General features: G+C 45.5%; 1 protein-coding gene across 1 annotated transcript in view; it reads right to left on the reverse strand.

Moving 5' to 3' along the window:
- Positions 1–15,590, reverse strand: part of SART3 (spliceosome associated factor 3, U4/U6 recycling protein) — a 651,822-nt gene that overhangs the window by 286,449 nt on the left and 349,783 nt on the right. The window contains exon 13 of the mRNA XM_086943090.1: positions 13,584–13,696. Coding sequence (XP_086799216.1) covers positions 13,584–13,696 — 113 coding nt within the window. The remainder of the gene's footprint in view (positions 1–13,583; positions 13,697–15,590) is intronic.

The raw sequence follows: 15,590 nt of genomic DNA on the forward strand, positions 1-15,590 counted from the left end.
TGGGTTTGGTTTAACCACTGAACAATACAGGATGCTGTTCAGAGACACCCAGAAAACTCAGTCTCAAGATTGGACTGACTTTGTTGATTGTGCCACTAAGGCTTTTGAAGGCTGGCTACTGGGTAGTAAGGTTACTGATTTTAAAGGATTGTATAATCTAATTATGAGGGAGCAAATCTTAAATAATTGTCAGAACCAGCTATTACATCAGCACCTGGTAGACTCTGAGTTGACCTCTCCACAGGAATTGGGTAAGAGGGCAGACAAATGGGTCAGAACCAGGGTTAGGCCTAAAAACCAGGGTGGTGACCAGAAAAAGGAATCAACCAAGCCTCAAGAGAAGGGTGGGGATAAATCCACAGAGAAGACTTCCCAAGGGCCCCAAAACTCCAACAAGGGTGGTGGGTCCCAGAACACTCCTTCAGAGCAAAAGAAACCTTATTGTCATACCTGTAAACAGGTGGGCCATTACAAAAGTGATGCCAGTTGCCCTAAAAATGGCAATAAGGGAAATGTACCCCCAGGTAATACTCCTAAACCTCCTGTTACCACTAGTGGTAATCCCCCAGGTGGTGGGAGTGCCCCCAAGAATGTGGTGGGCATTACTTTGGGCAATCAGGAGGACTATGGCTTAGCCAGGTTCCCTGACCACACTCTTGTCTGTGAGACTGGCATGGGGTTTGCCAACTTCACTACTGGACCCCACATTTTGGGCAAGTATAGACAAGAAGTTTTAGTGAATGGTCAGAAAGTTGAGGCATTCAGAGACACAGGGGCCAGCCTCACCATGGTGAGTGACCATCTGGTCCCCTCTGCTCAACTGACCCCTGGTTTTACTTATCAGGTGACAGACATTCATGGAATGAAGAGAAGGCATCCCATGGCAGTAGTCAAGCTCAGCTGGGGTAATGTCACAGGGCCCATGAGAGTGGCAGTGACAGATAACCTACCTGTAGATTGCTTACTGGGGAATGACCTGGAACTCTCAGCATGGGCTGAGGTGGAACAAGAAACTCATTCCAGAATGATAGGCCTATCCAGACAGGTTAGTGGGGCAGTAATAGCTACAGCCCCAGTCCAAGCACCATTCCTCCCTGAAAAGGTTGGAAGGGCAGTGGTAGCCACTGCCCAGGCTCAGACAGACTTTTCAGAACAGGATAGGAGGGCTGTGACAGTCACAGCCCAAACACAGACTGAGTGCCCTCCTGAAAAGGTTGGCAAGGTTGAAATGGTCTCAGCCTCTACTCAGACAGATAGTGAGGTTGTGAAGCCTGAAACAATGGAGCACTCCACTCAAACAGAGAGCATTGAGGAGGAAGAAGAGTCTTCCCCCTCCCAGACACTAGGTGAGAGCCAGCCTCCTCAGGGAACTGACTCTACCCCTGTTGAAGGAACTGCCCCAGAGGTAGTCAGGCCTAGCCTGGCAGAGCCCCTGATGGCAGTGGACCCTTCCCAGGTGGGACCCAGTCTGGAGCAGGTAACCTGCACCTCTCTACCCTGCCTCAGTCAGCCCAGGGCTGAAGAGACCAGGGAGGCCAGAGGTGGACCCCAAAGGGCCCCCTGTCCAAAAGAACCCCTTAATCAGCAGATTAGGATCACTGAAGCTGGTAAACCTAGCCAAGTGAAAATAGAGCAGACTCCTGAGGGATCCCCCTTAAAAGTAGTTAGGGAACTCCCACAGCTGGACACTGTTGGGCACAGCCAAACATGGGGCCTAAAAACCCCAGACCTGACCTGTCCCTCCAGTAAGCCAAACAGAGGGACTCAGCCTCCAGCTTTAGGTAGCCAGAGGCTGACCCTGAGAGCTCAGTGCATCTCAGCTAAAGAAAGAAAGGCACATATGATGGATGGTGATTGGAGGAAGTTGAGCCCAAAGGTAGAGGAGCCTCACTTCAGTACTCCATCCCAGCATCAGCCTTCTTCTTTCCCAAGACACACCAGAGACAGAGATTCCCTATGGTGGAGACCCTCAGATACCCTTAGGGTGAGGGGTTGCCTAGTGGACCATGACACAGGGGGAAACCAAGCCAGAGCTGGTACTTCCTTATATGGCCACTTAGGTAATAGAGGCTTACCTGGACAAGGATAGCCTTATCTCCCTTCGTTTGGGGGGGGGTTGTGTAGGAAGGTACATCCTGACTATGGTTGCCCCCAACTTTTTGCCCTGTGTTTTAGCTGGTTTTGGACATAGTCGACCTGGGATCCTGCCAATCAGGACCCCAGGCCTACTGCTCTCTCTTAAAAATGGATTCCATGTACCCTAGGTACATTTCCAATTGGTACTGGGCCACCTTATCAGACCCTGTAACTCAGGGCATAGGTGTACCCAGGGCTGCCAGGGGCTGCAGCATGTATTATGCCACCCCTGGCTGGCCTCCTAAATTTGACACAACTGGCTGCATGACAGCTGGGGCAAAGTCGTGTAATCACCCTTTGCTGTAGGTGTAGTATACCTATACCTAACCCTAAAATGGACACACAGATTCCTATCAGTCACTCCTATGGCAGGCCTTGACAATCCTGAAGGCAGAGTGCTTGGAATCGTGTGAGATGGTGCTCTGGCATGAGCTGAGCCTGTCTGCAGCTTGCGGAATCAAGTCCTAATAGCTGTTCCATGATATCGCATACCATATACTCTTAAGTGCATTATAATCCTCGCGGTTAAATGCTATCTTTGGTATTGCTTTATCAAAACATGTCGAGTAAGGTGTCATACGAATTGGAATACTAACCCCTCGCCAATTCTGGCGACGGGGTTAGCATTCCACCCTTCTAGAGGGACACGACATGTATGTAACTGTGAACCCCGGTTAAAGTTAACTGAAGCCTCAGCTCCACAAAATGAATGCTGCCACCACAGACACGAGTCTGACCCCCTGCAGCTGGGAGTCCTTCCAGCGAGGGGAGCCTGGACAAAGGGTTTCCTGTCAGGGGCGGTGCTAGCACCGTCCCAGACATGGTTTTGTGTATCCTGGGTAGGCAGGGCTTTACAGGAAGGTGACTGCTGAGTGGCACCCCGGTGCTCACTACGCATAGGCCGGTCTGAACCAGTTCCAGGGGCACACCAGCCCCTGGCCTGGGGAAGTCCAGCATGGCTGAGGGGTGTAACCACCCCCCACCTAGTCCCACCCATAGGCAGGACCTAGTCACCGGGTCAGCCCCCTTTTTTAGTATAAAGATGGGAGCGGGCCCCCTGTTAAAATTAGATCATCTTTGGAATCAAGATACCACTTTCTTCGAAAGGACTTCACGATTTCTTCTTCAAGATTCTCCCTTGTGGCTAAGGAGTAGTCACCCTGCATCAAGCGGGCACCATCCTAAAGAACACTGCGGTCTGCTGCAAGTCCTTCATCACGAATCCGACGACCCAGCTCGACGAGACCCGGCTTCCCTGGCACCTCTGACCTCTACTCACCTCTACAGCCAACCTGAGAACCGTGAGTGCGACGAGACCTCAAGGGACCGACGATCGCCAAGACTGCACGACATCTTTACTGCAAGCCCACCGTGTCCTCCACTGGTGAGTGCTTTGGGGTCCGAGAAGCCCCGACCCTGCGCAGCTCCAGCACCCAAGATCAGCCCCCCTGCATCTCCACGATCGGCGTGGGGCCCTTCTGCTGTTTGCTGTGCACCGCGTTGTTTGGCTACTAGCCGGCTGGCTTGTGGCCTTCTGAACGAAGCCCAACGACTTCACGACTGCTGGTCTGGTTGCTCCAGGCTGGCCCTTGCTTCCTTGTTCAAGAGAGGCACCCCGGACCCTCCTGGTCCACTCCAGACGCCATTTTAGGTCCACCGCGTGGGCTTGAATTTGCCAAGGCTTTGTTGCCCAATCCTGGGTCCAGCGACGCCGACAGCTTCCATCTTCGTGGGACAGCTCGATCCTCCATCCTGGTCGCCGACAACGCCTCCTGGTCCGTGAGATCTTCGAGTCAAGCGTCACCCACTCACCTAGTCGAGGTGGCTACCATCCGGTGCCCTCCTGGTGCCCACTGACTACTGGCTAGTAGTCTCGAACTTGGTCCCCTCTGCTTTCAGGTGTCATCTATCTTCGAGATCCAGGCTTGGACCCAACTGAACTTTCTTCACTGGTCACCGGCCAGCATCTTTTCTTCCGGCTCCTGGTCCGTCTACGAGGATTCCCGACGTCTTTTCAGACCTATGCAGCTGCAGCCCCTGGGCTAGGTAACTTCGGCATTTCGGTGCCCCAGCATAGCCTCACTATCCAAGGGTCAGAATCTACTTTCGTTTTCTCCCTACCAGGTCGGGTTCGCCCGAGAACACTAACTTTCTAATTCCTAGCTACCATAGACTTTTGTCCCGCATCTCGCGTGAGAGTGCACACACTGCACCCGAGTCCCCTAGGCCTCCTAGAAGTAATCTAACGATTCCCTAGTCAAGTCCTAGCGATTCCAAAAGCTATTAGTACTGTACTTACCTGCTAGTAATTTCGCATTCCACTTTCAGAGTATATGGTTTTCCGTGCCCCTCGGGCATTTGTATATACTGTGCTAACTTAAGTATTTTTGTAAGAGTTTTGGTTTGTGCTTAGTACCCTGTCCTCATAAAGAGTACAGGGCTGTTGTGATCTTTAAATAAATAACTGTTTATTTTCATAACACTTGTGTGGTGTCCTTTCACTTGGTATTCAAGGGGTATATGTGTGGTAAACAGCTGGCTTAACACGCCCTCTCGAGTCTTTAGCCTTAGACTGCTCGTATCCACGCTACTAGGATAGCTGGTCTATAAGGTTGACTTACAACCAATCATCAATAAGGGTTGCTGGACTGATACATAGTGTTCACTAGAATAGTGAGCACTGCATATCAGGCCACCTTCTCACAAGCACCCTGGAGTAGCCCCAGATTTTCCTAAACTAAAGCAGGAACTGTTTGGAGGGAGTCAACAGTCCCAGGGTGTGTACCATGGTCTTCCTATCCTTAAAACGCTCCAGGACAGAATCAACGTTTTTGCCAAAAGACATTAGCTATCAAAAGGCATATCCATGAGAAAGCCCTACTGGCCTTAATTCGGCACATTCATGATCGAGAGGCTTCCACATCTCCAGAAAACCGTGTGGAACGCATGCACCAGAGGTGGCAGAGCAAAATATTGGTGTCAACCACCCTCCCTATGCAATCCGTATAATATAGGCCATCATGAATCACATATTTGGCCTTGTCCAGTCCATATTATGAATTTTTTGAGTCAGAGACCTACGGTCTTCCGGGACCACCCGAAAGATATCGCTGGCCATATCCCAGAAGACATGCACCCTGCAGCCCAGCAAGCAGACTACATTGCCAGACTTCAGCGTGCGGCTGGCCAAAGAGAACATCTTAGACTACCTAACCGGAGGAGTCATGAAGAAAAAATAGGGGTTAACCTTACTAGTTGTAGCTGAACTACCAGGCTCTCTAGGGTAGGATTTTTGTTTAGTGAGAAAATCATGGTCGCCAGCTACTGCTCAGTGACCCTGACTACCTGTGTGTTCACTGGCAGGCAGGAATAGGGATTTGACCATGGGCTCATCAAAGTATCAGTGAGAACCTCGTGGAAGGGAGGCCTTTTAGACTGAGGCTGCAGAATTTTCGTTACAACATTAGTCTTGGTCTTGACAGAGGCCAGCTTTAAATCCAGGACCTCAGCTGTCCATCAGACCAGAAAAGCAAATTGCACACCCTCTTCAGTCGGTGATCCAGGTGATGAGTACAACCCCTGTATCATAGAAGGTGTCAAGCCCATTCGCAACTCGTAAATTCATATAAAAACTGTCATCATAATTAGGGGGAAGATGGCCATCCTGTATCCCACCATCATCTCCCTCTTGTGGTGTACCTCATTCAGACTCAGAGCCAAAAGAGAAGACATCAGACTAAAATCAGTCTGAATGCCGATCAGGATCCGAATCAGATCCACTTTTGGCACCATCAATTGGGTGGTCTGCCGCAGATCCAGGAGCTGGAGTAGGAGTCAGTACCGGAGTGGTTACTGGACCCAAAACAGGTCCCAAGGGGTGAGCATGTGCTAAAGAAGGGCTTGCCAGTGGTAAACCAACTGGAGGTCCCTGTAAATTCCTGGGGTCCAAAGGCATGCCAGAGGTAGCCTCTTTGAAGGCCTCGAATTGTTACAGCTAGAAAAAATGTGAAAAGTTTTATGTAGCGCTGGCTAAACCCAGAGGTATCAGAGGGCTTTAAATGAGGAGGTACAATTGCTTCAAAACATAGTTACAACAGTTTCAGGTACATAGTTACTGGAGATGCACCAGTTACAAAGGCATGGATCAGGTATAGGGAAGAAAAAGCAGGCAGGGGGAGAGAGATTTGGGGGAGAGAGGGAACGAGTAGAAGACGAAGATAAAGAGTGAGGGAGGAAAGCGGTGAGGCAGGGGGTAAGGAAACACCACAGGGCAAAGAGAAAGGAAACAGTGTCTGCCTTTCACGGTGTACGGTGCAGAGTTCCCAGTGAAAATGGGAACATTCCCAAACGTCCACTATGTGTGAATCCCTTAACATTATGGACTCTCTCAGAGGGCTATCTGAGACTCTAGGACATAAATACTTGATCCCTCTCCAACAAGGGAAGAAGGAGTGCTTTGGCAAGGGGCACATTAAAGGAGGCCATTTAAGGCCATTTTCCGCTATGTGTGAATTCCTTAACACTATGCACTCTCTCAGAGGGAAATTGGAGACTCTGGACCAAAAATGCTGGATCCCTCCCCAACAAATGGGAGAGGGAGTGCTTTGGGGCGAGAGGCACATTCATGAGAGGTGGACGGAGGGTTGGGAACTCCATGACGCATGGCGGGCGAAACACCCTGGGTACAGGGAGTACTCCTTTTATTCACCACCACACAGACTACACACTTGGATAGATCGATTCCTATGTTCCGGTGCCCTGATGGGGTCTGTCACCTCGGTGCTCCATATCGGGAAAACCCTGCCAGACCATAACCCAGTGGAATTGACTGTACAATGGGGCAAGGTTCCAACTCCGATACCGACTTGGAGGCTACAACCTGCGCTGCTGGAGGACCAGGTCTTCCACAATCCCCTCTCGGAGGCGATTGCCCATTAAATTTCAGAGAATGAGGGGACTGCTAGCTCTCGCCAGACGGAATGGGATGCCTTTAAAACTGTCATAAAGGGGTGGATATTAGCACTAAGACAGGAGTTTGACTCGCACTCATAGAGCGGCTTACGGAGATAGAGGGTAGCTTAGCCGCACTAGAAGGGGAAGCTACAGGGACAAATGAACAATTAACACAACTACGGGAGGCAAACATTCAATATGCAGAGCTACTTGAGGAGCTGCGGGTTGTTGATTACAGGCTATACACCCAAATGCAGCACACACAAGCTGATAGGTCGGGCCGCTGCTGGCACGGTTGGTTCGAAAAGCCCCCTTGCCCACATCCATATTAGAAATTCGGAATAGTGTGGATGTGGCGGTGAACACGCAGTTGGATATCAATGCAGCGTTTAGGGACTACTATGAGCACCTTCTGAGGTCCATTACCTGGACTTGCTGACACTGACTTTGAACCTTTTTTGATGGTTTATGCTTCCCCCAGCTTACACAGCAACAACTTGATGAATTACTGCGGCCAATAACAGGGGCGGAAATCCGGCAGGCGATTAAGGCTTTACCGCATAATAAAACCCCAGGGAATGATGGTCTACCGGTTGAATTTTACGCGGTATTTGCAGACTTGCTAACCCCTCGTTTGCAATGCATATATCATGAATCGTTAGAAGGAGGTGGGCTCCCCCATACTATCTTACAAGCGTAAGTGGTTCCTTTATTGAAACCCGGGAGGGATGCTTTGCTCATTTCGAGCTATAGACCTTTATCACTCCTCAATACGGACTATAACATTCTGAGTAAGTTGGTGGCCACTCGTCTAGGTCAGTTCCCTAATACACACTGATCAATGCGGGTTTGTTCCTGGTAGGAACACAGCAATCAACATCAGACACCTACACCGGGTCATACTGAGCACACGTGACACGGGAACTAGGGAAGGTTGCATATCACTTTATCTGAGACAGGCGTTTGACTCTTTACGTTGGGACAATATGTTCTATGCCCTTACACATTTTGGTATACCGGAGGAATATATAGCGTGGGTGCGCTTTCTGTACACAAACGCCACCGCGCGAGCACGCACTGGTCAGCATATTTCAGGGCAATATATAGTGGAACTGGCACTGGAGCCGCTTCTACACAGTCTCCGTGCTTTTGCAGCCTGTAAGGGAATAACGCGTGGTAGTACATCCCACACTGTCTCAGCCTACGCGGATGATCTCATTCTTTATATCAAAGACATGGAAGCAGATCCTCACCCAATGCCCTTCATTTTTGAGTCATTCCAAGGTCTTTCTGGCCTGGCTATTAATGCTACCAAGTCGTACGCATATTTCTTTGACAATGATGTGAGGAGCGGTTACTTTGTGTTCGGCCCCTGGTACCTCGGAATACTGATTTATCGCAATGCCACGGACCTCCTGGATGGAAACATGTACGCGCAATAGCCGCTCTCAAATCTTAAATTCAGTTCTGGGTCTCGCTACCCCTATCGGTGGCGGGCAGAGTGGCCATTGCGAAAATGGTGCGGCTGCCACGGCTCTTATATTATTTGACCAACTTGCTGATACTGGTCCCCACGAGGATTTTTAAAATATTGAACTCTCTGGTGACAGACCTAATATGGGGTACAGGGCGAAGGCGTATTAGTGTAGCAAAATTACAACTCACCACAAAAAAAAAGGGGGAATGGGTGTGCCGGATTTGCGTGCATATTGCTATGCCAGCCAATTGCAATGGCTGGCATACTGGCTTGCAGGACTTAATTTGCAAGAGTTGGATATGACATCATGGGACAGGGACAAGGGGCTCATCCACAGGCTTTTACTACCACAGGCTCCCCTGTCGACGCCCCACTTATTGAAATTAGCTATTACTTACTGGCGGAGTGCAGTGAGGTACACTGGACGGACAACACCGTATGCCCCTACTATTCCACTGCTGGGTATCCCTACACATTCCGGACTGGCCACTAATCGTGCTCTACAAGCATGGACTGAAGCGGGCATCACCACGATAGGAGAGTTCTTCTCAGAGGGTGTATTAATGACAAACAAAACGTTTTTGCACGTCCATGGTACTCCTAATGCGTTGTTACTCTTGAGCGGGCACCACCACGATAGGAGAGTTCTTCTCGGAGGGTGTATTAATGACACACAAAACATTTGTGCGCGTCCATGGTACCCCTATTGCGTAGTTCCTCTTACATGCACATAAAGCTAGATATATACGCACTACATGGTCACCCGAGGACACTGAACCATCTACGAATACATTACTTACCATGCAATATCTAATAGGTAATGGGGCACGACTGACAAAATGGCTAAACCACGGGATTCGCACTGGGAAGGCGATCTCAAAGTTTTTATTAGGATGATATAACTATATTGGATCCTGATAGACTTGATCACGCCTGTTATATTTGGCTCGACTTGCAACGCAGGCAAGAATGTTGAGAGTTATCCGTATTGGGTTGTCATTGGAGACTCATTTATACGACTTCAGACCACTTTGTGATGTCATGTAAGGCCACTCATGGAGGTCCGACAATGTTACTGTGTATTCTCCTAAACTGGTTGTAAACATGTGTAATGATGCCATGTACTTATATGTCTGTGTATCACTTTGCATGTCTGATTCACTCTTATGTACAATCCATAAAGAGTAATAAAAAAAAAAAATTAAAAAAAGGGACACATTCATGGAGGCCATTTAGGGACAGTTGAGCGAGCTCAGGGACATGCACCTATCACCAGAAGCGAAGTTGCATGAGAGGTCTTGACTACTTACATTCAGCGACATGGAGCTTCCCCTTTTCCCTTCCAGTCCCAGCATGGCTGATCGTTTAGAGCGGTGGTGGTCAGGGTACGGGTATAGACTGTCCCCTTGCATAATGGTTTTAGAAAGTTTCGGAAATCGTTGTAAGGCATGCGAATGTGAGAGCACAGCTACAGAGACGAGTCGGTAGGCACAGAAAGAAAGCACTAGACATCAGCTGCAGGGGTGGCGCTGATTTGCATCTCCGCTCTGTTGCTTCCAGGGCAGTACAGAGCCAGCAAAGAGAAGCACCGTTCCAACTGCAGGAGCAATGCTGAAAATGTTTATTGATCCAGCCTGGGGCCTTGGGAGTGTTCTGGGGGACGGAATCAGTAGTTAGAAGTATCCATCAGAAAAAGCAGATAAAAATACTAATTCTTCTATTCCAGGCCTCGAAAAATGTACTTGCTCACTTGCTATGGCAGTTCAGATTTTATCAGGATACGCAATTTTTTGGACTACTGGTCCATACTGGCGAGCGAGCTGGAGATGGAAAAGATCAGGTGTCCTGTTCATTTAGAAAGTGAATGAGCAATAAAAATGCCTTTAATTCTTCTTTTTATTTTGTGACATTTGCTGTGCGTTCAAAAACAGAGGTCAAATGTCAGCTTTTTTCTTTTAAATCGCAGCTTACTTTACCGCAGAGCTTAGTTTAGTGTTTTAGTTTTCTTTCTCCAAAACAATAGAGGAAGCGTAGAGGTACTGATAGAATCACCCTCCTGGCAAAATTGAATAAACAAAGAGATTCTATCAATGGGGTAGTGATTATTTTTAGATTTTGTATTTACTGTGTCTAGTGAGATACTAGGCTCTCTCTTAGATTTGGAAAGATGAGAGCACTACGTGCTTTTTTGAATACCCCTCACACACTAAAAAGTCCTTTAGTGTCATGCTTCATCATGGTGATCTTCCCGTCTCTCTACGGGGCGGGGCGTGCTGCGACCTACGAGCTACGCGGGAGCACTTAGTTTTTGTGACAGAAGGCTATGTGTCAGTGCAGGAGGTGTCAGTGAAGTGTAGGGACCTAATACGCGAGTGTGAAGAAGAATAAAAAGGTGAAAAATTCCCTGGCTAGTAGAAAAAATATATGTTATTCGCTTCTCTGGCTGGGAACGTTAAAGGGGTTTTGAGGTAGAGCAAACAAATATTTCAAAATATAGCAGTAATTAAGAAAGCACATTTTTGTAATTAAGAAGGGTGTTGGAAACAAAGATTTTAATAGGATCAAAACAAATAAGAACACTTTACCTGGTGATGTGCAAAAGATAAATGTTTGCAGAAAACCGATTTCCAAACATCACCATGTGTACACTATATATTTTTAGCACAAAATGACAGTGCTTTAGCAATATATTTCTTAGAAGTGAGAATTTTTAACATGAACTAAAAACCAATCCTGCTTCTGCGCTGATGACAATGCTGTTAATGAACTATTAGAAAAGTCAGGGGTCATGTGTTTCCTATCCATGGGCTGGATTCGTATTATACATGAAGCAAAGGTTTTGTCTATTAAAGAAATCAAATTAGTTTTAGTACAGCAGGCATGTCGAACTCACATATTTGAAGTTGTTCTCATATGTGATAATGTAGAAAAAGGTGGCTCAGTGAAATAAAATATGCACTCGGTATCGCACAATTTTAGACCAGTTTACGGGTCAAGAGCATTACAGTTGGGTCGAGTAGATCATTCAAGTCACCTGACCTACATGTTTGGCAACCTTTTTATTATATTTTCGAGGCCTGTATTCCTCACAATATTTCTAAGCAGCAAGACAATAATCACAGGCTATATTATGTCAAAACTAAGAACTGGAAGTTCAAAGGCATTTTGCAGTCACAAAGTCTACAATTTGCAAAATCACACTAGTTCAATTTACAAAACACAATTTTCCAGCTTGTGAAAGAGCTTTTGATATCCCTTCCGAATCACAAATTGGAGGGGCATGAAATGGATCCCCTCTTATTTGAGAGACTTAAGAGCATGTATCAATGCTTTAGGAGTTACATTTCAGTCTCAAGCCACTGATCAGTTACTAACAACAGAGATGGAGTGGTAACTGATTTGCAGAGAGGATGCTGTACAATCGGACAGACTCATGGGGATAAGATAGAATTTTCCCTCAGATGTCCGTCCCTCAATGTGAACATTATTTTAAATCATCTTGTGTTCCTTTTTTTTTTTTAATTTGATAAAGATGGTACATATAAGGACATGTTTCAAAAATTATTACATACATGATAAGAACATTGATATACATTTGATATATTTACATACATTTTCTAAATGAAACTTATTAGCGGGAGCGAGGAGAATAAATATATATATAGGGATAGAAAACAGTTTCAATTAATTAAAGGCGAACATCTTTCAGCCATTTCTATCTATTCTCCACTTAGTTACAGGAGCCCACAGGCGTATACCCTTCTTACGCTCCCTCTTGCCTTTATATTCATAGAGGCAAGATTCTATGTTATGGATTCCTAGAAATCTTGAAAGCCACATCTGGAAGGATGGAGGGTTCGTATCTTTCCACGCCGCAGAAATTAAAATTCTAAGTACAGCAACAGATAAAAACATTAAATCTCTTTCAGCATCACCCAAACCCAACTTGGAGTCTATACCAAGTAAAATTAAGGTAGGGGATAGGTCGATGGACTGACCGAGCAGCCCCTCCATAAATTTCATTATCTCTTTTTTAACACTATCTAACTGTTTGCAGGAAGAAAACATATGTATAATGTCAGCCTGACTTACATTACATCTGGGACAATTATCATTTTCGCTTATACCCCAGGCAAATATCTTCGCAGGTGTATGATAAAGATTAAAAATAGTTTTGTAGTGTTGTGCGCGAAGATTTGATGCCCGGAATATTTTTTTATTCAATAAGAGAGCAAGATCCAAATCGACATCAGAATCTCCTAATTTTGTCGCCCAATTAGACTCAACCTTCTCAATATCATCCGGGGTTTGATCCAATAAACAATTGTATAAAATCTTAATCTTCCTGCAACCTCTATTTAATAACTCAATCATTAGGAAATCTGCTGTACGTGGAATCGTTGACCTGACTGCCTTAATTGCCCTGGTAACTTGACCATATACCAGCCATTGACTATCTGGAATACCAAATCTTTCCTGCAAGATTTCAAACCCCAGGATTTCGCCTCCTTCCATCACATCTCCCAAGGATCTAAGCCCCAACCTTTTCCACATCAGCAAATTACTATCATTTTTTAGTTGGGGAAAGGGAGAAGAGTTATACAGTTGCAGATAGGAATTAACTTTCGGGATCTTGTGTTCCTTTAAGGACATGAATGGCTTTAAAACAACTTAATTCTGAATAAATTCTAATGCATAGATGGAGGGTCTGCTATCCCTTACAGGACTCACTTCTTAGGGGGTGTGCAATCTTCAAATACTAATTTGCAACTAGCCCAATGATCAGGTCAGACCATAGTTCACATACAGAAGAACAAATAATGTCCTTCTACAAAACGTACAAAGTACAGGGGAATTCATACACAAGGGCATGTAGAGCATTGTTAGGCACAGTTCAGATGGTAGAAAAAATAATTAGATTATGAATACACTAACTCAGACCATTTCAGGACTGCAATATAAACTGTAGCCCTAGGACAGTTCATTTGGATTAATTTTTATTGTTAGATCATCATACCCTCAATCCTCTCCAACATGAGGAGCATATCACAGACATGTTCTGGGTAGTCTGTTGTGCACTGTACTGCTCGATGTAATGCTTTCCTGCCATGCTGAGCATCACCATGAGCCCTACAGGGGGATGAAGACAAGTAATTTGTTAGGGGCAACATGAAGTAAATATTACTACACGTATGATATTTTAAATGCATTCTCTTTATTTAAGATGCAAACCAACATCAATTCTGTTTGCAGAAGAAAATTGAGTTACAGTACACCTAGGAACGGTGTGGCTTCTGTATAGAGGTTAGTGGAAAGAGGCAGGAAATAAAATAAATTGCTTTATCGAAACACAAATCAAGATCAAGATGTACCCTATTTATTTTTAAACTTTCATATCATAACCTTCCACTCAAATATGTAAAACTGGGACAAGTGCGATAATCTGCCAAATGTAGACAAAGCAGACGGAAGGTGTGAATCCAGTAACATAGAAAACTAGAGCTCATGCTTGCCTAGAAATGTGAGGCTGACAGCTGAGATGTGTCATGCAAGTGATTAGAAGCGGAACACAGATGGAATAAAAATAAATTAAAGGAAGAACAGAAAGCAAGAACATAATTGGAGAAGCCATAAGCAATGCAGAAGATCATCAGTATGTGATATTAGAGATGATAGTGAGAGAATCTACACGTGAAGGGCAGCATTGTGCTCTGGCAACAACACAGTGGACAAGGTAGACATGACAGACCTAGACAGAAGAGGATGTAGAGAAAAGTGGACACCCTAAAATATCACATTAACCCCTTGGACGCTCATGACGAGCTCAGCTCGTCATGGTGTACACCTCCATACACTCATGACGAGCTGAGCTCGTCATGAACAATGGGAATAAAGGATCTGCAGCACAGGAGGAAAATAACACTAGCATCGATGGTGTTAAGAAGGTTTATAATTGAATTTACTACATATACTCTGATTGTGTTCTTTGTGTTTGCAATGTAAGATTATATACCAATATGCTAAGATTTGATTTGAAAAGAGAGTAACTGTAAAAGAAGACACAAACCAAACAAAATAAAACCTGCTTGTGTACATTTTTTCTAATCAATTTCTTGTCAAAGCATTCACAATAAGAGTAATAATTTACCGAAGATAACTTCACAAAAGTGGTATGAATGGAAATACTTCACTTTGATGAATGAACAAATAGGATAAGTTACTTAACGGTTATTCTAGTTCTCTTCGAGGGGTATACTCATCAAAGTCATAAGCACTGAATAATCCCCGCCCACGTGCGGGATCCCAAAGCATATACGAAATAATACATATATATGTGTGTATATTTAGACAAACAAGTACAGAGTACTTCTAAAAACATACATATATACATGTATCATACATAAATATGCAGCCTACTTGATTTTTTAGAGAAGAAAATAATCATTAATATAAACACTACAACGGAATACACATACTGCACTAGTGTTCCAAACACAGCCCTTTATTTTCAGAAAAAAGGCAAGTAATAGCAGGCAATTAGCCCATAGGCTGCATAACAGAGAAAGAAATCACAGTAATAGAAACCATTGGCACCCTGCCTTTAAGGATTCTAAGAACCTGGACACCATGCTTTAAGACCTCTAGGAGCCCCCCTGCTCCCATGATGCACCACCGGAGACAGGTCAGTTCTTTTTTACGTCTCCTATGAGGATCCTGGAGCTTGAGCTCGTCTCTCTTTGCCTATTTCTAGACAGAATTTGGTTTTTTCTTCTTATATTCGACTTTTTTGATTGCTGGTAGCCATTCTTAGTGATTTTCTGACTAATTTACATTTTTTTTCCTGTCAGAAATGCGAGCTTTATTCAACAAATGTCCTTCCTGTAGGAAGAAGATGGCAAAATCGGATCCACACTTGCTGTGCCTTGTGTGTCTACCAACTTCACACAAGGCTGAGATATGCTCCTACTGCCAGCATTTCTCTAAAAGTACTCTCCGCGATAGAGAGAGGATAAAGCTTCACGCC

Source organism: Lissotriton vulgaris, chromosome 11 (genome assembly GCF_964263255.1).
Source record: "Lissotriton vulgaris chromosome 11, aLisVul1.2, whole genome shotgun sequence".
Lineage (NCBI taxonomy): Eukaryota > Metazoa > Chordata > Amphibia > Caudata > Salamandridae > Lissotriton > Lissotriton vulgaris.